Here is a 24,396-nt window from a genome sequence, read left to right on the forward strand (position 1 = left end):
GATTTTAGCTCAGGGCGTGAATCTCACGGTTCGTTGAGTTTGAGCCCCGCTTTGGGCTCTGTGCTGACTGTAGTGCAGCGCCTGCTTGGGATTGGGATTTGGATTCTCTCTTTCCCTCTCTCTCTGTCCCTCCCCCGCACTCTCTCTCTCAAAATAATAAACTTAAAATATATATATATATAAACTTGATAAAGCATCTACTCTATTCTAGTAACCTTAAGATTGAACACTTATGAAAGAGTAAAGGATACAATTGCCATACAAATATTTTTGAGTGTTTTGTGTAAGGCTCTATGGTTAATTTGGGTATAGGATCCTGGGGATTAAAATACTGTATTTTAAAGATATTTCTAAAAAATTTTTATTTACTTATTTCGAGAGAGAGTGTGTGTGCAAGCAGGGGAGAGGCAGAGAGAGAGAGGGAGAAAGAGAATCCCAAGGAAGCTCCACGCTCAGCGCAGAGCCTGACATGGGGCTTGATCTCATGATCAAGGCAGAAAGGCAGTCCAATGTGTTTTTCTAGGAAGTAGGACAAAGTAGTTAAGACTCTCTCCGGTCTTCTGAATTCTCAATTTCCTGATAATCTGTGAAACTCCTTGAGGACACGGATTGTCATTTCTGAGAAGCTCTGGCCATGAAAGTGTGTTATATTCTGACAGAGAGAGGTTTGGCTATGTTACGAAGCAAGAAGCAACTTGTATTGAATATCTGATGTAAAGAAAGTTAACAGTACATGTTTGCATTCAACTTGCTCATCTTAGAAAAAATATTTGTAAGAACACTTTAGTCTCACATTTGTGAGGGAAGTTTGGCAACTTACCTTCCAGATGTAGGCAGCTTCATCACTTGAGCCACTGACTAAAAACTGGTCATCTGGACTAAGACTGGATTTAACATAGAAGGTAGAGTTTTGATGTCCATTGAAGATAGCCACTGCCAGAGGGGGAAAAAATAAAATTACTTGGTTCTTATTATTTCCAGTGTTCAAATAAATGCAGACAGTATACCTGTTCTAACAAGTTTTATTAGCGTATTGACTATTGAATATTGAAACAGATAGTCAAGCTATTTTCACTAAATTAAAAGGAATTGGACATTGTCACAAAAGTAAAGGAAGTCTCAGAGAGAGGCTTTATATTAGACGCACTCTCATGACCTAAGCCCAAATACTTGGTATAGAGCTGGCTATAGAAGAGAAAGTGATGAAAAACATTCCTAAGAAGAATGGAACCAGTCTCCACTCTTTTAGTAAAATGCCTTTATTAGACCCCTCTTTCCCCACCCTGAGGAAGGGCTTTTCCATTGTATAATACATTGGTCCTTCTTCCTCTAAGACTTCAAATCTCAAGGACAAATTTCCTATTTTATTCTTTCCTCACTAGACCTCACAGTGCTTTGAACAGAGTAGATTTTCAAACATTGTTGCATGAATAAGCAGTAATCAGTGGAAAGAGTTAAGATTTAGGGACAGGTCATTTGGGATGTAGGAATCTATCTTAATTTTTTTGTAGGAGTCTTTTTAATTCCACACTTTAAAAAGGCTGGAAAGAAGTAGCTAGTGGGGTAAACTATATGTTCACACGTAAGATACTCCAACTAGGTTAGTTTTAGCCTTCAGGTTTAGACTTCTTACTACCTGTGGTAAAAGGGCAAGTAATCCAATCTAGCACAATGTGCTTGACAGGTTCTTCTACCCTCAGACCAAAACCTGAGGCCTCTGGTATGAGAACACTAATAGGAAATATAAGAAAAATAATCTCACTTATTGGAGAATTTAAGGATACATATAAACAGGAAAAAAAATTCACTCCAATCTTCTAACAGAAAGGAAATAGGAATTATTAAGGGACTTAATAGCTTTCCGTAAGTGGTCATAGAAACCTCTTCCTTTTACCAGAATAAAACTGGAAAAAGATCTTGTAGTTTTTGCTTTTCAAGAAAAAGCCTACATATTAAATAGTTTCCACTGCAACACTCTCAATGTGGAAGTAGAATGTGAATCAATTCAGATATAATTTTCTTTTCACCTATTATGATAGATAAATCCTCACAAAATAATTAGCCTCCTTTGTTCTGAATACAACTCCAAAACTATATTTATTTTTTCCAACTAACTATGAATGAAAAGCTACAGACCAAATTTCCCACTAAACCAGTAAGTGTTTACTGCCCTCTGCTGGTCTAATAATGTACACTGTAAATGCTTCAAACCTTCTGAAAAATCCTTAAACCTGTATTGACTTTGATTAGCTTAACTTAAATTAAAAATTTGGGCTCTGAAAATGCTTTACTGAAGTAGTTCAGAGTCATCCTTATGAACATCACTTAGTATAATAAAATATTGTGAATTAAAAGCATGGGAAATGAAATATTAAGCCCAGGACCCTCTGAAGTATTTTTAATTAAAAAATTTTTTTATTAACATTTATTTTTTGAGAGTCCGAGAGAGACAGAGCATGAGCAGGGGAGGTACAGAGAGAGGGAGACACAGAATTGGAAGCAGGCTCCAGGCTCCAGGCTCTGAGCTGTCAGCACAGAGGCAGATGCGGGGCTCGAACCCACAAACCGTGAGATCACAACCTGAGCCGAAGTCAGTCGCCCAACCGACTGAGCCACCCAGGGGCCCCAGGACCCTCTGAAGTTTTGAAAAAGATAAGCAATTACCAGATGTCACACACACATCTGTCACTCAATTTCTAAGGAACGTTATCTATCTACCTATCTATCTATCTAATACTATTTTAGGAGCACAGAAAAAAGGTCGCTAAATTATTAGTAAAGTAGCATTGGGCATATTTGTTCGATGACAGAGGGACAAACTAAACTCAAGCCCCCCTTTAGGGCCACACCATAAAAGAAAAAATGACACAAAAAGAGCTCTTGTGGGGCGTTGGGTGGCTTAGTCGGTTGAGCATCCAACTTCAGCTCAGGTCATGATCTCATGGCTTGTGAGTTTGAGCCCCACGTCAGGCTCTGTGCTAACAGCTTGGAGCCTAGAGCCTGCTTCAGATTCTGTGTCTCCAACTCTTGCTCCCCTTCCCCCTCCCCCACTCACACACTCTCTCTCTCTCTCTCTCTCTCTCAAAAATTAACAACATTAAAAAAAATTTTTAAAAAAAGGAGTTCTTGTATATTTGATAACACAATTGGGATATTTTTATTTTTTGGAAAAAGATTTTAAAAAGTCTATTTTATATGGCTATTTAAATTAAAGCTATCCAAGTTCTGGCTTTACTCAGGAAAATAGGAAAAGAAGTTATATACCGCTTCCCCTTTCCAAATAATCTTGTTCTTGTTTAGACAAACACCAGAACCAATCCAGGGTGTTAGAAATACCAACTGTGAAGCTGTCATAGAATTCAAACTCCTAATAATGGCTTGGGGCAGTCTTTGGAAACTTCTGTTAGAGCCCAGCTAAATTCTATACTATTTTAAGGTTCCTTATTTATCAACACATCTTACTTTAATGGGAACTAGGCAACTTTGGGGATTGGTTATAGAATTCAAAGTCTGTTTCTGACCTGAGCAAGAACCAGGTTACGAATATGTAGCTTGCCTAAGTAATTGATAATATTCTTAAAATTATGTAACCCAAATAACCCTTTTCGATGATGTCTAAGAAATTTTCACTTCTTTTTAAAAAATGTCATGTATCAACTTTGAACACCAAATTCCAATTTTAATTTTCTTGAAGAAAAAAAAAGGCGAGGTTGGGGAAAACTAGAGATATTTAAGGAGGCTGAGTAGATAAAAACTATATAGGGGCTTAAAAACTTCAGCCCCCTAATTTTAACAACCCCCAAACAAGACAAAAGCTAAGCAGAAGAGCTTTCTGTATCACAAAAATTGAGATAAATCTAAATATAGTCAAAGGGACATAATTTCAGGAAAGACTCACCGTTAACATAAAATTAAATCACCATAGAGAGCAGGATTCTGTTTACCTGTGCAATTACCACAGGGAAATGTATCTATCAAAACATCACTAGAACTAATCAAAGACCTCAAAGTCCTCATATGTCTTCATAAATTTGGTTTAGAAAAAAAGCCAATATTAAATTATCATCAACAAACATTTCCATATTAGTTTTTGGGTAGGAGATTTGAAGTTGCTAAGATCTTACCTGGAGAAGTCTTTAATCCAGTCATATTGAACATGTAGATGTTGTCATCTGTGCAGTTAGCAAATAAAGTAGAGCCCGTGGAATCCAAAATCAGACTTGAGTATCCTAGAAAAAGGAAACTTTAGTTAGCATGTCCTGATGACAGTGAGTAGAACAGAAGTGAAAATGTGGAGGCAAAAAGAACATTCCACAAGATTATCAGAATTTGTCTTCCCCCAAATATATATAAACCAAAAATATTCTTCAGAATGTTTATCTTTCTAATTTCAAAAAGATACAATGACATGTTAGCGTTAAGTCTGTGTTGCTGAAAACCAGCTTGATATTTATTTTTAAAATTTTAACAAAAACTCGCACATCTAAAAAAAGTCCTACAGGCTATAAAAAGGCTTACCTAGTTTTCGAGTGCTGCTACCTGGGTACAGAAAAGACTTGGATGCTATGGGTTCCTGTCGATAAGCAGTATAATTCTTCCGTAAATCCCATATTTTGATTACCCTAAAAACCAAGGTAAAGAAAATTATTTTGTAGCCACCCAACTCCAACCAGTTTCAACTACATTGAATGTGAAATGACTTTTAATCTGACTACTCTGGCTCATCAATCAGGTATAATGAGGATATCTCACTGGGAAACAGATTGAACTATCTCATACCGTTATTTCCAATGTCAGGCTAACAACTTAAGCAGAACGGAAACAGATGTGATCTGACCCAGTGATGGGTTACCTTGAGTTTACTTTAAGGGAGCGGAAAAGGAAGATGAAGGTTGGGTTCCGATGGTCATTGTTTCATTGTTTTCAGAAACAAAACAAAATAAATGCTTCCTAAGCCATTAACACTCTGCATGTAACCTCTAACGTCATAAGGAATAAGCCCTGTCCCTATGGTTATCTCTCTATATAAATCCTTAAGTAATCTAAATAAATTTTCCCGTGAAATGAAGTATTTCTTCATTTCACTTATTGGTATAATTGTCTTAATCCTCAACATCTAGTTTATAGGCAACCTGAAAAAAACCCAAGTTTGGTATAAAAGGGCAGTATCCTTGCAAACAAACAGAGCAAGCTTTCACAGCCATTCAGAAGCATTACTAATAACCTTCAGATAATCCTTCATTTGTGCCTGAGAATTTGGTCCACAGACAAGTTTTGGTGTCCGGAAGAGACAACAGAAATCCTAGTTCATTAAGCCATCATCCTAAATTAGTTTCGAAGGTAGGGATGTCTTCAGAGATACAATGAGCAAATAAGAGGGCAAAGAAGGGTGCTTAAAAAAACATTCAAAGAATTTTTATTCTAACAAAGCAACCAATCAAGAAGTACCACAAACTTATTTGAAAACCAAACATTCAGACCAATCACGGATGGTAGGTATGTGAAAGTCATTAGGCCTTATTACTCTTTGAAATGCCCATTATATACCCAGAATCAGATTTCTTCTTTTAGGGTTATTACTAAACCTGAGAAGATAAAACCCAAAATAACAGAAATCTTACTCCTCAAAACAAGACCCACTGCTTAAATTCTACCGCATGGACAAGTGAGCTACCCATCCAGCTTCTCTACAACAGCAATAGCAGCCAACAATGCTCCTGTGTGCTAGGTAATGTGCTCAGTGTGATACATTACCTCATTTAATTTTTTGAGCACAAGTCCTAACTAGGTATTTTTCAGTGTCATCTGTAGTTCTCAGCTGGATATTCACTACGTCAAAAGTTAAAAGCACGCACATTCAATTTTAACGGGACTAGGTGACTTCCCTATGTTTATGAAAGAGATCTCATCAAAAGAAGCAAGGCTCTTACCCATCCACAGCTCCCGCCGAGACTAATGTATTCTCATCTTGAAAGAGGACCACAGTAACACTCTGCTGGAAATCCTAACAGCACCAGAGGCAGAAAAAGAATGGCAGAAAGTCCTATTTTGGGTATCATAATCTTCACCACAAAGAAACCAAGATGCTAAAATGATGGCTTCCCCCTCACCCAAACTCTGAGTTAGACTAAATTTTCCCTTTCCAATAATCCTAAATCAGATATTTATCCTGACCAAGAAGTAATTTTGTGTGAAAATGACCTAAACATCATTAAGTTATAGTACGTAGTGTTGACTTTGCCTTGTACTCAAGAAACAAACTGGTTCTACTTAAAATCAGCCCTACTAATAAGCTGTGTATTCTTAGAAAACTCATTTAACTTCCCTGTGCCTGTTTCATCTGTAAAATGTCACCGTCTACCTAAACTATCATATAGGAGTCTAAAGAATTATGGATAAAAAATGACTATATGCTCTGAAAAATTAAAAGGAGCTCAGTAGAGTTTTACCTCCTAATTGTCATTAACAAATTTCCTTGGCTCAGAATCTGATTGTCTAAAATGATATTAATTTTAACTTCATCTGGCCTCCAAAAATCACGTTAACCCTGTCAGTTTCTTCTCATGCCTGTGTCCTATTCATGGTTTACAATTTTAATTAGTAAACACATTTCTCTAACATATTAATTTGAATCTCACAGACCAGGAATATTAGCAAAATAAACACAATAAGACCCGCCAAAAAAATGGCGATTTTTTTTTTTTTTTTGAAAGAGAAAAGGTATATTATGGGCATTGTTTAAGCTTTTACTACAAATTTTCAGAGAGATACTATATTCTACCTAAATGTCTCAATATATTTAATATTTTGCCAAATGTTTACAAAAATATTAAAAACCTACATATTTCCTGTAGTTATGAGAACAACAGGGGTTCCCTCCTCCTAAAGAAAACTCTATCAAGGTACTTAATATGCTTCTTCAAACCATTCCCCTTTTCTAATGAATGACATTATACTCTAGATACGTGTATGTATGGAGGTCTCTAGGGATGAGGCTCAGGAAGATGACTTTTTACTATACTTCCAGGTGACTGTGTTGCACCCTACAGTTTGAGAACTACTACTGTAGTACTGTAGGTATTGAGTATTAAGCAATAAACCACTGATACCAAGAGGAAATGAAGATTCTCATTCATTTAATCTATAGCTCCTATTTTATGCCCAAGAAGTTCTGTAAAATGAGATTCTATCCTGTTAAGATGCACACATGTACACAGCTATAAAACCTTACCACAGAAGGAGCAAGTCCTTTTGAATTCTGTTTCTTCTTAGGTTTTGAAGGGGTTTGCTTGTCTAAGGTATTGTGAGCTCCACTGATTTGATTCACTTGCCTATAAAATCCATCTGAAAGATATTCCGAACAAACTGATTTAGGTTTCAGAACTTTATTCCCATGCTGAATATAACATTTATGTATAAGATCCCAAAATTGTATTCCTAAAAGTGAAAGAAGAAACCGGGAGCTACTGCATTACATTTCTTTCAGTGAGATTATAATATATCAAAAAGAAATAAACGTATGGATATTTAGAGCAGCTTATGCCAAAACTTAGAAGCAATCAAGATGTCTTTCAGGAGATGAATGTATAAGTAAACTGTGGTATATCCAGAAAATGGCATATTATTCAGTGGTAAAAAGAAATGAGCTACCAAGCCACTAATAGACATGGAGGAACCTTAAATACATATTGAGAGAAGCAAATCTCAAAAGGCTACATATGTAAGATTCCAATTATATGACATACTGAAAGAAGCAAAACTATGGAGCCAGTAAAAGATCAGTGGTTGCCAAGGGTCAGGATGAATAGGCAGAGCACAGGGGAATTTTAGCGTTGTGAAACTAGTCTGCACGATACCATAATTATAGATACATGTCATCATGTTTGTCAAAGCCAAGAGAATGTACAATACCGAGAGTGAACCCTAATGTAAAGTACAGAGGGACACTGGGTACTAATGATGTATCAGTGCAGGTGTATCCATTTTGACAAATGTCCACAGCTCAGCTGTGGGATGCTGACAGTGGGAAAGGCTGTAAGGATAGGGAGTAGACCAGTACAGAGAAAATTCTGGATTTTCTGCTCCATTTTGCTGTGTATCTAAAAGCCCTCTGAAAAATAGTCTATTAAAAATAAATAAGTTATTTTTAAAAAAGCAAGCAGAGATACGATCATTGCATTCTGCTTAATGGTATCATGGGGGCAGTGTGAGCATAATTATGTTTAATCCAATTCTTTAAAGCCAAATAATTTTTAAACTAAAAGATCATCTCCCAGTGAGCCCATGTATTAATAATCCCATCAATAGTTTAGGTAAATTATTGCAGTTCAGAAGACAACAGAAGTAAATATGGAGGGTAATACTTGCAACACAATGAGAATTTGTACAGTGAGCAGAAATGGGGGATTGTGAACATGTGCCCCCTGGTGGTAACTATATGAAATCACTAACTCAATCAACGTAAGTATGGGGTGATCCTACATTTATCAAAACTAAAATGGAACTAGGCTACCTTTTTTGTTGCACCTGGTGTCCCAGACCATAATGTTGCCATCTCTTCCACCTGTACAGAAGACGGCTATGGGGAAATAGTTTATAAGAAGTTAACAAAACCAGTCAATAATGCATGCATTTCAATTTAAGTTTCCTAGAGCATGTATTATATGCTACGCACTGTAATTGGCAGAGGAGATTAAAATCGAAAAAAATACATGGCTTAACAGTAAGAGAAAACAAAGCCGTGAAGGGAAAATACTACAAAGAACTCAAAAGGTTTATGCTGAAAAAAACACTTTACAGAACAATCCCTCTGTGTAAATATTCTTAAAACCACACAAAACACTATATATGGTATGCTTATGGAAAGAATAATGATAAACAAACAGTAACCAAAATATACTGAGAGCTTACTAAGTGCTACACACTAACCCATGTGCTTTATATAAATTATCTCAATCCTTGTTATCAACCCTCTTAGGGGGTTATTACTATCCCCATTTTATTGATAAGAAAACTAAGGCATAGCGAAGTTAAGTAACTTATAAAGATATTCTTAGCAGAATAAATCGAGAGCCCCCTCTCCAAATCTCCAAGCTATACTGTCTCAGTATTAAAATATGGACCAGATCTACACAAAATGGTACAAGAGGTTGCCTCTAGGTTAGAAAAAAGGGCAATGGGATTAGAGAAGGGAACATAGGGGAACTTCAATTTATCTGTAATGTTTTACTCTTTAAAAACTAAACCAAAAAGACTGTTTCCTGTGTGAAAGAGTGAGCCCTTACCGAACCAATCTTTACCTGCATTAGCTATAAATTTTGGACAAAATATAAAAACCAACTACCTGAGGGCTGTTTAGAAACTGAACAAAAACATGCAAGTTTTGGAGGGGAGTTTACACCTGAAGCAAATGATTGGCCTGGGCTAAATTACTGTTTTTTTGTAGTTTTGCCTTGAAGGTAACCACAGTTGCATGAGCAGTACCAGGCAGCTAAGATGCCAATAAAATATCTGCCATCTTTCAAGCCATAGGAACTAGGAAAAGGAGACTGAGGCAACAAGAGCTGCCAGAGTGAGAGGGGAACTCCAGAGAGAGCCAGAGAAAGGGTAACTCTAATTCTGTGTTTAAATTTAAAGCACAGGGCACCTGGGTGGCTCAGTCGGTTAAGCCTCCGACTTCGGTTCAGGTCATGATCTCACAGCTTGTGAGTTCGAGCCCCATGTCGGGCTCTGTGCTGACAGCTCAGAGCCTGGAGCCTGCTTCAGATTCTGTGTCTCCCTCTCTCTGTGCCTCTCCTCTGCTCATACTGTCTCTAAAAATAAATAAACATTAAAAAAATTAAATTTAGCACAAGTCTCTGGTTGACCCCTGAACCATATATGCAAGGGAAAACCAAAGGCAGCTGGTAATTAAGGCTTACGTTGAAGAACTGAAAATGGGGTCTGACCCTTCTGTATGTCTAACAGCCTGCCATCTAACTACTTACTGAGTTAATTGCCTGTTAAAACAAAAATATCAACAAATCAAAGTCCAGGGAAATAAAAATGACTTTGCCCAAGAGTTTAGAGGCAGAAACCACATTAAAACAGGGGTTCTACATATGGTTGTAAAAGTGTGCCCTGTACAAAGGCATTTGGCTGAAGGATCTAAAATCTAATCTGTGTTTACCAACCAAACTATGTGGCCTTGGGGGCAGTGTCCAACCAGATAATTCATGCTAGAGCACCTACAGACTACTGGGAGCCATGATAAAAGCCACCAGCCCCAATTTCTAACACAGTGCTTTTTTCTACTAGACCACATTGGCATAGACTTAGTATAGAGCTTTAAAGAAATTAAGCGAAGGGACCAAAAGATACAGTGTTTCCCTTTCCTATTACTCTTTAAATAAATTTACTTTGTAAGGTAAATTTTCATCTTATTTTTATAAACTCACAGCAAACTCTGACACAGTAGCAAATCAGAACACAAACACCTAACTTTATATAATAGATGTATGAATGAAAACTTAGAGGTAAAAACTATGCCATTTATTTTTCTTCAAGGTTACGCTCTCAAAAGCAACCACAGTCAATTAAAATTGACATTTTTTTGAGTACATATCAGCTCAACAACTCAGTTTGCTTTTCCTGAGTGCTCATGTGAATAAATGAAAATGTTCCTTTTAAAAATAGAATATTTCTTAATGATAAAGGAGACTACAATGCCTGTCTTTACCACTGAGGTAAAAATCAGATTAGTTCAGCCACTTCTCTGAGATCAATGTTTGTTGGTCTTTTTGTTAAAAAAAAAAAAAAAAAAAAAAAATTCAGTGAGAAACTAATAGAGGAAGGAGAAAAGAAGTGAACAGAAATGAAGAGCTCATTCAGACAATCCTGTTTTTCCCTAGCTACTACAGCACTGTTCTGTATTATATCACTCTTTATATCTTCTTTCTCTATTATAATAGCAAAATAAGTATAGAAAGATCAACTGCGAGTAAATAATGGTTGAAAACATATTAGAGAATTGGGCGTAAAGTAATTAAATAGTAAATTTTTAGGTAGAGAATCATGCCCATTTTATCAAGTTTCCCACTCTACCCTCACACCCCATTTAATTAAAATTTTACAAGTAAAGTATCTAATTTATAAATAGAGTTAACCAGTGTCCAGTACAGGTTTTGATTTTAAAGGACACACGAAGTTGTACAGAGGTATTGTGGCTGTTTATGAGTATTTACCTTATCTGCAAGATTATAGAAAAAAATTATCTGAAGATTCTTAACAGGGACAAGCTGGAGATAATGTCCATAAGAACGGGACTAAAAGCCAACTTTATTTCGTGGGTTTCAGTCATGAGACTCTCAATCATCTATGTAGGTAAAGTAGCAACTCTGACAGGGGAAAGGGAGGAAACAATCACAGCTTCTTATTAACTCACTACAAAGGTTAAGGACATGAAAGAGGAAAGGTACAAACCTACCTTTCTCAAACTTAGAAAAGGCAACTGATTTGAGGCTGCACTGATGACCTTTGCATGTTCCAATCAGCTCACCAGCTTTTACATCCCAAAATTTGGCTGTTTGATCACCTGCTGCTGTAACCTTTCAAAAATAAGGTTATCTAATTTAATAAAGAAATGCTTTACCAGTGTTTACCCAAATTCCAATAAAATGAAAGTCACTTACAAGCTTAAGTTCACCAGGAACCCAGGCCAGATCAAAGACAGCATTCCAGTGAGCCATCCATTCTAAACAAAGAAAATAGTGAATGTGAAATGTCTAGACTATGTTCGGGGTAGCCATATCAATAGCCGTCTGAATTTCTTGAAAGCTGTTGTGAAAAGATCAGTCATCAGCACCCCACAGTCCATGGGCCAAAGAGAACTTGTGTACACACAGACATTATACATTCCCTTTACTACTATAGAGAACTACCATTTGGTATCAAATTCCTTTCCATGAGGTGACTAGTAACATACTCTCTAAAATGGAATGTTTCTGAAACATTTCCAGTTCAAAAATCTTCATCATGCTCTCTGAATGCAATCTAAACTAGTTTGACATTCAAGGTTCTGCATACTTTGGTCTTTATCTCTCTTGCAAGGTTTATCTCTTACTGTTCTCCATATACCTTATTCCAACCAAACTGGATCACTCCCTATTCCCTAATTGTAGCCTATGCTTTCTTATCTCTAGGGCTCTGCTGATGCTTTTGCCTCCACCTGGCGTGTCCTATTCCACCTCCATTGGTTTAAATACCATAGTCCAACTCAAATATCCTACACTTCATGAAAAATTTTCCTTGCCATCTTTACTACACGAAAGCTTTCCTTTTGACACCTGTGGCATTTTTCTTGTACATCTACATCATTTATAGCCTGTTTTATTTATCTCCACACTTGACTTAACTAGTTCCAAACTATTAGCTTCTTAAGGTCAGCAGAACTTTTCCTTGGGAAATGCTTGGGCAACACAAATACTTGAAAGTGATGTTTCCTCCAACCACGTTAAGTGTAAAAGATTTAACTTCTTTTTTTTTTTTTTAATTTTTTTTTCAACGTTTTTTATTTATTTTTGGGACAGAGAGAGACAGAGCATGAATGGGGGAGAGGCAGAGAGAGAGAGGGAGACACAGGATCGGAAACAGGCTCCAGGCTCTGAGCCATCAGCCCAGAGCCCGACGCGGGGCTCGAACTCACAGACCACGAGATCGTGACCTGGCTGAAGTCGGACGCTTAACCGACTGCGCCACCCAGGCGCCCCTAAAAGATTTAACTTCTTAAAAGAAGAACTTTTTTTAATCCTAAAATGTGTGTGTGTGTGTGTGTGTTTTTTAAACTTTCAGTAAAGGTATTGCCATAGTTAATAATATTGACAGAAAGGCAGTCCACCATTTACTTTTGGCCTGGTCCCTGAACAGACTTAATCAGAAGTGAATAGGGGCACCTGGGTGGCTCAGTCGGTTGCATGACCGACTTCAGCTCAGGTCATGATCTCACGGTTTGTGGGTTTGAGCCCCGTGTCGGGCTCTGTGCTGACAGCTCAGAGCCTGGAGCCTGCTTCGGATTCTGTGTCTCCCTCTCTCTGCCCCTCCCCCACTCATGCTCTATCTCGGTCTCAGAAATAAACATTAAAAAAAAAAAAAAAAGTGAATATAATTGGTAACATATCCAAATAACAATTTACATGAGGCTTTATGAATTCAGAATAATGTTAAAACAAGTTTAGACCTAGACTTACCTTTGACACACTTCTTTCGATTGGCTTGTGATTCTGTGTTATATAACCTAACGAAGCCTTCTTCATTGGCAACTGCTAGTATATGCTCCATATTGGGAGCTAAATAAGAAATAAAAAATAAAATATATAAAAAGTAACACAAAAATTTTAAAGCTGAGTATAAAGCTCTAAAAACAATACACTATAGATTAACTGAATGCTACTAGTTAAACACAAAGAATCTGTTTGAAAAGAGGGAAGAGGATTCTACCCAAATAGCATTTGATATGGTAGAGACGTTATTTGAATTAAAGACTGCTTAAAATTTGCCATAATATCTAATTCAGTGAATGACTCAACACCACCAAAATTATCTTCTGATAATCTCTTATTTAGAGAAGGGTAGTACTTAAACAAAGTAAGAGTGGTACTGACCAATGGCGAAGAAAAGCATATGAGACAAGCCACCAGCAAGTTGAGTCTACTAGTTAAATTTCCTTTTCATACCCTTTTACTTTTCCTCTCTTAAATCATTAACCGTGGGGACAAGTACTTCTATTTCTGTTCATATGTTCCCCAATGCATTATAGAAAGAGAGAGATTCCATCAGACCAAAAGGTGTACCTACTGGGCAAAACAGTTTTTCATGATGGCTGAACCTTTGCAATCCTTTCCCAGTATCAATTAAAAAACAACAAAACCAACAATGCTATAATAGTCTATGCTTTAGAGGAAATCTATAATTATGCATAGAGATTAAGAAAAGCCTATTTCATAAATCATAGAACAGTTATTAGAAAAATTCTAGGGGCACCTGGGTGGCTCAGTCGTTAAGTGACCGACTTCAGCTTAGGTCATGATCTCACGGTTGGTGAGTTCGAGCCCCATGTCAAGCTCTGTGCTGACAGCTCAGAGCCTGGAGCCTGCTTCGGATTCTGTGTCTCCCTCTTTCTCTGCCCCTCCCCTGCTCATGCTCTGTTTCTGTCTCAAAAATAAAAAATAAACATTAAAAAAAAACACATAGAAAAACTCTACCATCTATCTAACTTACTTTTTCTTGAAAGGGGGACAGCCAGTATTATTTCTTCTCTAAGTGTGAAACAGATTATTTCTGAGCAAGCCTAGATTAGATAGTAATTCTCTTACCAGAAGAGAAGGTACATCCAAAAGGAGGAACTGGGACTCCTGTTTCTCCGTAAGAAGTGTGCTCATCATTACAGTTGCACTGATAACCAGTTAGAAGGGACTGTAGAGGGTACTGTGAAGACCATCCTAAAGTAAGACACAATTCCTTGTAGAATTCCAATATATCATCACATATCAGTACTTTAAACAAGCACAGAGGTACATATCTGTTTTTAAAAGCTTTACATGCTTTATATAGATCCACTCACTACCCAGGATCCTCTAGAATACAGTTTCTGATATTTCCCTAAGGGAATCTGAGGTAGAAAGGTAGAAATGAAAGAGCGCACTCAACTTCTGGTGAGGTACAGCTTTAGGCTTAAATGGAGTCTTAATCCATTTTAAATGGAGACTCTCCTTTGTCCAGTGGAGATTTTAAAAAGCAAGTGGCCTCTGCACATTAAAAAAGATCTTACCTCTCCTCCACCCTTTGGTGACAACCACAAAACACAACCACAAAGATTATCGCAACCATTAAAACTGCCCTTCTCTTCAATTAAAAATTGTTTCCAGTTTCTAAATCAACATCACCGCAAACTCTTACATTACTAGAAATATCGTACATAATCCAATGGTCAAAGAGTTAAAGGAAATAATGTAGGTAAATGTGCCCACCTAGCCACTAACATATTCACAAGTAAATTCTAATTCCATTTCCTCTTTCCTTACCAGTGCTGAAATTCTAGGATTCTAAAATGTTAACAGCAACAAGTCACAGTATCTTAAAGTACATTAGAGCAGTTTTCATGTGAGGCATTACGTACCTACCCCTAGAGTACAATCGGTTAAGCCCTGGGTAGTGGTAGGGTCAGGGAAGTCTTTAGAGTCTTTAGAAATCGAAGTTGAGAGATGAGAAAGTTTTCACTGAATATACAAGAGAGAGGAAGAAATTCAGGGTACAGGGAGAATTTATTCGACTTGGGTCAGAGATCTAATGTGCACTATGGTCCTAAATAAATAGTAAGCAATCTTCAAAGATTTGTTTTATCATTTAGATATAGGGGTCAATACATTTAAAATATTTAAAATATTTAAATATTTTAAACTGAGAACTGAGAACTAAATGTTTATTAAGCACCAGAGAGGACAATGAAGTTACATTCTATTGAGAGCTGTCTAAATAATTAATAAACCCTCTTACATTTTAGGGTACTTTTAATTTCCACTTTCATCAAAAATACTGTTTGGAGAAGACCTCTTAGTCTGACATACCTCAGACACATCTAGCTTTGGTGTTCCTAGAGATAACCGGAAAGAATCGGTACAAAAGAAGCAAAGAATACAATCCAGATTTAGTCATTATTCCTGGGGATATTACCTCAAGGTCAGGTATCAGGGTAAATAAGCCATTAAAAGACCATTAAAGGAAGAATACAACAGTTATGTTGTAAAATATACATCTATAGGATGAATTTTAACACAAAAACCTGTATTCTAAAGTCATGTAAATGTACACTTGTGGTTTGGGATTAAAAAATATAATAATCTAATGATTGCAACACAAAGAGTCTAAAGGACCAAGTCGTGAACAATTTAGGCAGAACTGAACAGGATAAGCTCTGGAGATGCAATTCTCTGCAATTACACAGGGACTCCTTCAAACTCTACCTCACTGCTTATGGACTAATATGCACAAAAGGCCTAACAGGGCTTCGTAACTTGTCCCTATCCACCCTTACATTTCTGCACTCCCTATAACAAACAGCTGTAGACGGCTCTCTTAACCAACTGTTGGATCCTTATTGTGCTTTGCAGTTTCCAATACGAATGTATAATTCTTTCCCCCATAACACTCACTTGGAAAAGCCTGTTCTTTCCTCGATGTACAATTTAAGCCCCTAGAATTACACGCCAATTTTTCAAGGAGTATCTAAGATATGAGAGTTTTCAGTGAATCATTTGATATATGTGCATTTCTATAATGTCTGAGAAGGCTGTAGCTCTTTTCCCTCCTCTCCCTTCATCACTGTCTTTCTTCTACTTTTCAAAAGAAAGGCATTTCCATGTCCCAATCTTAAAACTTGTGTTGATCCAAAGTATAAAAACTTATGGGACTCCAACTAAGACAACAGGATAATTCCTTTAATAAAGGCATCATAAATAGCCCAATTCATCTCTTTAAGATATACTTCCAATGAAATTTTACTTTTTGCTTCATAATTACTTATCAAAATTAAGAGTCCATATTGTTTTGATAACTTGCATACTAATAACTGTAACAATTCAGAAGAAACTCTTGACACTTAGAGCCTTATGATTACAGAAAATGTTGACAGTGTGGTCAGTAAAATAACTTTTCAAGCCTAGAATCAAATTACATTAGGATAAATCCTGTGAAAGAGTGGAAATAAAATCAAGAGAAAAAGCAACCATAGCTGACCTTGAACACAGGTTTGAACTGTGCGAGTCCCTTGACATGTGGATTTTTTTTGACAAATACAGTACTGTAAATGAATTTTCTCTTCCTAATGATTAACTTTTCTCTAGTTTTATCGTAAAAATACAGTATATAATATGCATAACATAGAAAGCGTGCGTTAACTATGTTATTGGTAAGGCTTCCTTCCAGTTAACAGGAGGCTATTAGTAAAGCTGTGGAGAAGTCAAAAGTTATGGTGGAATTTTGACTGCGTGGCATTGATGACTCTAACCCCCATGTTGCTCAAGGTTCAACTGTACATGCAAAATATGGCAGTTAAAGAGTTTGTTCATATTTTTAAAAAATGATTGATGTGATCATCAAATCACTAGTTTTTATATTCTATTAGATACATTTTAATTTTTTATTTTAAAATTTCAGTAAGTATAAACCTATGGTAAAAACTTTTAGATAACAATTTAAAAATAGATACAGGAGTAATCAGATTTCCACTTTAGAAAGACTGTTAGCAGCAATGTGGAGCATAAACTGGAGAGAGAGAAACTAAGAGACCATTTAGGAAACTTGTTATTTAGTACAGACAAGAAGTTATCAGGACCCAGTGGAAATGGAATGGTAAGCATAGAACAGATCCAAGATACACTGATAAGGCAAAATCAGTGGGAATAGAGAGGACAGATTCAAGAGGTTTTAAGAGAACTTTCTGTATCTTGTGGACAACAGAGGAATTTTGATTGACTCAAGTTTCTGGCTAAGAAGACTAGTTTCAAATAATGGGACCACTCCCTAAAGTAGGTAATAGAGCAGGTTTGAGAAAAAAGTTCCGTTTTGAGTACTTGAGTCTGAGATGTTTGTGAGACTGACCTGCCGGGTGAAGATACTCACACAGCTTTTATAGGAATGGATGTAAAGTATAGGGAATGGAAGGTTGCAGGTAGTAGGGGAAGAAGGCCTGGTTGTGGCTATGATCATCCATAGGAGTAGGCAGAAGGAGAAAAGGGGCCTAGAATGGAACGCCAACACGGAAGGGGAAAGAAGAAGGTCCTACAAAATTCAGTGCATAGTATATAACAATGAATGAATTTCAGAGTCTGACACATAACAATAAATGAGTATTTGTGAATGAGAGAGAGAGAGGGGAAGTAGACAGATATACTGAGAGAATGAGGAAAAAATCTGTTACAAAATAGGGGCTAAATATAGCCCCAATAGCTTGCCTCAGGTCTCACAGATAGTAAGGACTCGTGCTGGAATTAAAACTCAGGCAGTTTAACTCCAAAGATAGAGCTCTCATCCACTGGGCAGTACTGCCACTCAGGACACAGGGCACAGAGAAGGTACTTAAGCAAGGTCCCAGGCGAGTCAGAGAGGGGCATTTCGAGTACCATCAGAAAAATATACAAGGGGGAAGTAGGTAAGGATGGTACAAAGTTCAGAATGGGGGCAAGAAACTGAGGGACTATTCCTCAGTCTACTGCTTCTCAATATCCTTTTCCTAGACCTTTGCCTTAATAACATAAAAAGTTCCCTTCTCAGATTCTTTTTGTTTTCCACATGATGTCAAGGGGGAAAGAAGACCTAGTCCCTTTTTAAATGAATGGGATTTCATTTCTATCCAACCTCAGTCTGGGTAGTAACTCCCTGGTCAGAAACTTACCAGAAAGTTTCATTCAGGTTGATGATACTCAAAACCTGAGCTCAAAACTCCTATTGCCAATGTTTTAACCTAAGGAACCCCAACAACTGTAGCGAGTAAGTTGGATTTCTACATACCACTAACACAGAAACATCCCTAAGTTATACCGCTACAGTGAAAAACAAAACAAACAAAGCATTTTAATCCCATTTCTGTAAATAACAATACATACTACCTTGGCATCGAAAAACATTTGTAATAATATACTTTAATCTACTATCAGTGATTATCTCTGGGGGATGTGGTTAAGGGCATTTTTCACTGTGTAATTTCGAATTTTTATGCACATGCAGTAATCAGGGGGAACATTTTTTTTGACCATGCTGGAAGCAGATGTTCTGTCTTCTCTGCTTGACTGAGTTCTTTAACAGCGAATCATATTCACCAGCGTATACAGCAAACAGTACGGCTTACTAAAGTTCTACAACAAATGAATCAATGAATTAACAAATGGATCCGTAAATGAGTCTTGAAGATCTCACAAAGCTGTTAAACCGCCCACACACACACTCAAATGCACGCATTGTCCAGTTAATGTGCAATATAGACAGAAGCCGTAAAGAAGGCCAGCCGATTCAACTTTCCTCCCTCCGTCGGCCCGTATTACAATTTAAAAACTCCCGATTACGATTAAAAGTGTCCCAAGGACAGGAAAGTGCAGCTTTCTTCAGTAGTTCTCACTAACACGAACTCACTTTGGCCGTGGGAGAACTCGGGGGCTGGGAAACAGAGTTGGAGTCGGCCTTGGTCCGCGGTGTTGTTCGGGGGAGGTGAAGCCCGCCAGCAACAAGTAGCGGTTAGGGCCGTTACTCACCATTTCTCGGGACGCCGAACTGGGGCTGGCGGAGCACCGAATTGAAAAGCATCTGGGCCAGAGGAAAAGGTTCAACTGCAGGAAAAGCCGTGGAAATGCCCCTAGGTTCTGCAGAAATCGTAGCTTGCGCCCCTCTGAACACGACTAGTTATTGCCTCCAACTCCCGCCACTGTAAGCCCCGGCCACCAAACTCCCCGCCAAACTGACGTCACGCCCTCTGATTGGCTCTCGCCGCGGCGTCCGGGCGCCTCCGAGTCACTTCCCCCTTCCAATCCCCGCCTCCTTTTCTCCGAGCCGCGGGAACCCAGAGTTCTGGAGCTCCCTGAGCGCCTGCGCGGGGGGCCGCAGAGGCGCTGGCGAACGGCGGGGAGACCAGGGCGCATGCGTAACAGGGCTTGACATAGCGCGGAGGAAAAATCCGCGAGGTGGTGGAAGAAGATGGCGGTGCTGGGGCAGAGTTTGCAATCTTTTTAAATAGGCTTGTCGAGTAACTATTCGGGTCATGGCGTCAAACTCAACTAAGTCTTTCCTGGCAGATGCCGGCTATGGCGAACAGGAGCTGGATGCTAACTCTGCCCTTATGGAATTAGACAAAGGTATTCGAAAGAGCGGGCTGAGCGGGTGAAACGGGTGTGGGGGGCACTGGCGCCACCAGGCGGTGGTGGCCGCCGGACAGGCGCATGCGCCTAGTTTTCCTGGGAGAGGGAGAGAGGGCGGGGGCGGGCACCCATGCTTTTGGTGAATCCAGAGCTTTTGCAGCTCTGGTAGATTGCAGGGAAATTGCACCGTTGCTGGCTTGGCTTTGCACCAGTTGAACAAGTAGCGAGCTCCAGTGATGGGCCCGATTTGATCACTTGAGGGCACGGTTCCCCGATTTTCCAAGCAGTTTGTAAAAATGTCAATTTAAATTGTGAAATTGTTTTTCAATACGTTCAGTTGAGACAAGGTCTTCACCAGGAGTGCTAAATAATAATCTTACACCCACTTTATAGCGTTGTATTTTATTTCTGTAACTCTGTTACCTACGGGTTACTAGGCAGGTTAAATATGGCTAAAAAAATCCAAAAAGCATCGCCCCTTTTTTTGTAAATTCCACGAGTTCTCTTTTCCTGTCGGAGAAGGGGTGAGAGGTGCGAGGGCTGCTTGGTGTAGTCGAAGGAGTTTTGGAGTTAGACTGAGTGAAATTCTAATGCCACAAATTTTATTATCATGGACAGGTCACCTAAGTTCACCTAACCTAGGTATTTTGTCTCCAAAGTGGGTTCAGTACCATTGAGCTGGCAAGACTGTTGTAAATATTGATGTATGCAAAGGAAGCCTTTATTAAATGCTAAAGAGATATGCCTTCTTAGAGATGGATGTGGGAGGCAAAGGCAAATATTTGACGGTAAAGAACTAAAGTATTAAACCTTTCTTTCAGTGTACTTCAGTGATTTTTATTGAATGGAGGAAACGTTTTGTCACCTGGTATACGGTTAATTCTTCATTGACCAGAGCCAATGTATACTTTATGGAGGATTGGGACTACAGCTTAGAAGGATCTGTCTTTAAGTCCACTTTGAGTCATTTCCCAGCTCTCTGACGTGGACACTCTGTCAACTTTTTGGGATTTCGTTTTTTTGTTTTCTAACCTGTAAACATTTCTAGTAGGTAGGTCTAGATAAGAGTTTATCAGAAAAAGCTTTTAACTTCTTTTGATCAACATAAAGATGTCACAGCACTCCAATGAGATATTCCTTTGGTTGAGTCACATTATCTTTAGTACATCCTCATCAGCCAAGAAAATGATGCTGGGCTTTGCTTTCTCTTACCAAAGCTGTGAGCTGTTTCCCCTATGAAATATGAAATTATAATAGTAAATGTGATTTTTAAACACCACATAATCTTTTCATTCTGGAAATTCCTTCCTATTTCCCAGTGAAAGTTGCAGGTCTGGATATCTAATAACTCTACCAATTCTAAAGACATTTTCTACCACTCTGGTCCAGGTCATGACAGTAGGACAGTGGTTGTAGAACAAAGATCAGGATCAGGCTCTGAAGAAGTTGAGAAATCTAGAATTCCTAAAAATTTGACATTGTGTTAAAAAATATATAACACAATTTTTGCTTTTTTTTTTTTTAAACTTTTTTTTCAACGTTTATTTATTTTTGGGACAGAGAGAGACAGAGCATGAACTGGGGAGGGGCAGAGAGAGAGGGAGACACAGAATCGGAAACAGGTTCCAGGCTCTGAGCCATCAGCCCAGAGCCCGACGCGGGGCTCGAACTCACAGACCGCGAGATCGTGACCTGGCTGAAGTCGGACGCTTAACCGACTGCGCCACCCAGGCGCCCCCACAATTTTTGCTTTTTAGAAGTTGATATAGCATACGGTATTTCATATCTGTAAGAAATAAATGCATGATTATTGAGTGTTTAACTATAAACCGGCAGTCAGTCCTGGGCATTAAGCAAGTGATCGTGTTCAAGTCTCCCAGCAGTACCCCAGGTGAGTATTCCCCAGATGTCTCAGGCTCAGAAAGATAATTTGTACAATATAAGAACAAAACTTGCGGGGGCGCCTGGGTGGCTCAGTCGGTTGAGGGTCCGACTTTGGCTCAGGTCATGATCTCACAGTTGTTGAGTTTGAGCCCTGCGTCGGACTCTGTGCTGCCGGCTCAGAGCCTGGAGCCTGCTTCGGACTCTGTGTCTCCCTTGCTCTCTGCCCTTCCCCCACTCGTGCTCTATCTCTCTTTCTCTTAAAAATAAATAAACATTAAAAAAAAAAAAGAACAAAACTTTTGTTCTTTTTCGCTTCACCATGCTCCCCTTTTAAAGCTCTTATGAAATTAGATTACAGGAATGGCCAGTTTCATTAGAATATAGTTTACTATTTTAACTATTGAGTCATTTCATCCTGTATCTGTTAAAGTATTTCTGTTTTATGAGCCAAAGGTCATAGGGTCAGAAGGCTACAAGTTTTGACTTTGTTTTAATTCCCAAACGTCTAGACCAGAGTTCCCCAAATTGTATTCCAAGGAATAGTTTCTCAAGTATTTTAATAGGAGGTTCTTAGTCCATAGCCCCTCTTCATGTCCCTCCCTTGCACCCCCCCAAAATGTACACTCGCATTCACACACACAACTTATTTCATCAGGCTTTGTACTAGGGAAACAGTGACAAAACAAAATGAAGCCCCTGCATCTGGAGAGCTTATATTTGGGACAGAGAAAACAGGCAATAAGCAAATATAGTAAGCATATATTGTGACAGGTAGTGATACATACTGTAAAGAAAAGTGAAACTAATGAAGGGGGCTGGAGAAAACTGGGTGTGGGATTGGGGTTGGTTATTTTATTTATTTATTTTTTACTTTTATTTACTTTTGAGAGAGACAGCATGTGAGTGGGGGAGGGGCAGGGAGAAAGAGGGAGACACAGAATCCAATGCAGGCTCCAGGCTCTGAGCTGTCAGCACAGAGCCCAACATGGAGTTTGAACCCACAAACTGAGATCATGAACTAAGTCTGACGCTTAACTGAGCTGCCCAGGTGCCCCTGGTTTGTTATTTTATGTCGGATAGTGAGGGACAGGCCTTACTGGTCAAATAGAGGAACAGCAAGTGCAAAGGCCCTGAGGTTGGAGCCTGTTTTGCATGCTGTTTCTGGAGCAGAGTGATAGACATTGAAGATAAAAAGATAGCCAGGAGCCAGTTCGTGTAGGGCAATACAAGCCATTGAAATGATTGGCTTTAATTCTGAGATGGGAAGCCATAGGGAATTTTCAGCACAGGTGTGGCATATCTGACTTAATTTTGAGAAGGATCAGTCTGACTGCTGTGTTGAGAGTACATTGAAGTGGGAGAGCCAGGGATGGAAGTGAGGAAACTAGTGAGGCAATTGTCACAATCCAGGAAGAAGAAAACAGTGGTTTGGTCCAGGGTGATTTCAGTGAAGATATGTGAAGTGCTGAGATTCTGGATATATTCTGAAGGTAGAGCCAATAAGATTAGCTAATGAATGTGATGAGAATGTGAGAATTAGTGGTCAGGAAGAAACTTAGAGGTGTTTGGTCTGATCTACTAGAAGTGTGTATTGCCATTTACTGAGTGGATGAAAGTGAAATCAGTTTGGGACTGCTAAATTTGAAACATCTCTTAGTCATCCAAATGGAGATGTTGTGTAGGCAGTTAGATGTACAGATGTGACACTTGAACTCCATTATAAGGAAATATCTGTGGCACTCGTGTCCTAAGATACACACTTGGGAGATGTCATTTATGATTTCTTGTACTTTGTTCTAAGCCTTTTGAGCAAGCATGGCAGTTAAGCTATTTGTTTCTGATCTCTCTAGGAATAAATGGATGCCATTTTTTTAAAAATTTTTTTAACGTTTATTTATTTTTGAGACAGAGAGAGACAGAGCGTGAACGGGGGAGGGTCAGAGAGAGGGAGACACAGAATCTGAAACAGGCTCCAGGCTCTGAGCTGTCAGCACAGAGCCCGACGCGGGGCTCGAACTCACGGACCGCGAGATCATGACCTGAGCCAAAGTCGGCCGCTTAACCGACTGAGCCACCCAGGCGCCCCAGTGGATGCCATTTTGAAGCTGACACAAGTCCATCCCTTCTAGATGTAGTTAGTAACACAGAAAAATAATCAGGTGATAGCCATTCATTCATTCAGCAAATATTTACAGATCGCCTACATTGTGTTAGTCACTGTACTTAGACTTGGGGCTATATTAGTGAACAGCACAGCTTTAAGAAGGAAACAGGGCTAAATAATATATGGCCTTGTTAGTCAGGACAAGAAGTTTGGATTTTATGCCAAGTGCATTGAGAAGACACTGAAAATTTTTAAGCAGAGGACTGACATGAGATTGGTTTACATTTTTAGTGATCACTCTAGGTGCTTTGTAGAGGTCTTTCGGTAGTATGTCCCTTTTTTAGAGTTTTTAGCTGATAACCATGCTGACTGAGCTGTGAAGACTAAGCACATATGGAGTTAAATGTTATAATCAAGTATAACTTAAATTTATCTGCCACATTTCAGAATATGGATAATCATTAATCCAGGCATTATAAAGGACAGATCTCATTTACATTGATCAGTATAACTTTCTCATTAATATAACTT

General features: G+C 38.6%; 2 protein-coding genes across 2 annotated transcripts in view; one reads left to right on the forward strand and one right to left on the reverse strand.

Annotated features, from left to right (window-relative positions):
* Positions 1 to 19,482, reverse strand: part of DTL (denticleless E3 ubiquitin protein ligase homolog) — a 43,032-nt gene extending 23,550 nt beyond the window's left edge. The window contains exons 1-11 of the mRNA XM_043569053.1: positions 19,278 to 19,482; positions 14,349 to 14,474; positions 13,224 to 13,322; positions 11,670 to 11,731; positions 11,465 to 11,585; positions 8,513 to 8,578; positions 7,232 to 7,344; positions 5,931 to 6,004; positions 4,519 to 4,622; positions 4,125 to 4,229; positions 821 to 933 (exon numbers count right to left, since the gene is read on the reverse strand). Of these exons, the coding sequence (XP_043424988.1) occupies positions 821 to 933; positions 4,125 to 4,229; positions 4,519 to 4,622; positions 5,931 to 6,004; positions 7,232 to 7,344; positions 8,513 to 8,578; positions 11,465 to 11,585; positions 11,670 to 11,731; positions 13,224 to 13,322; positions 14,349 to 14,474; positions 19,278 to 19,329 (1,035 nt within the window). The 5' untranslated portion in view covers positions 19,330 to 19,482. The remainder of the gene's footprint in view (positions 1 to 820; positions 934 to 4,124; positions 4,230 to 4,518; positions 4,623 to 5,930; positions 6,005 to 7,231; positions 7,345 to 8,512; positions 8,579 to 11,464; positions 11,586 to 11,669; positions 11,732 to 13,223; positions 13,323 to 14,348; positions 14,475 to 19,277) is intronic.
* A 146-nt stretch (positions 19,483 to 19,628) lies between these two features.
* INTS7 (integrator complex subunit 7) overlaps positions 19,629 to 24,396 on the forward strand; it is a 92,857-nt gene continuing 88,089 nt past the window's right edge. Inside the window, exon 1 of the mRNA XM_043569006.1 lies at positions 19,629 to 19,874. Coding sequence (XP_043424941.1) covers positions 19,781 to 19,874 — 94 coding nt within the window. The 5' untranslated portion in view covers positions 19,629 to 19,780. The remainder of the gene's footprint in view (positions 19,875 to 24,396) is intronic.

This window comes from Prionailurus bengalensis, chromosome E4, assembly GCF_016509475.1.
Source record: "Prionailurus bengalensis isolate Pbe53 chromosome E4, Fcat_Pben_1.1_paternal_pri, whole genome shotgun sequence".
Lineage (NCBI taxonomy): Eukaryota > Metazoa > Chordata > Mammalia > Carnivora > Felidae > Prionailurus > Prionailurus bengalensis.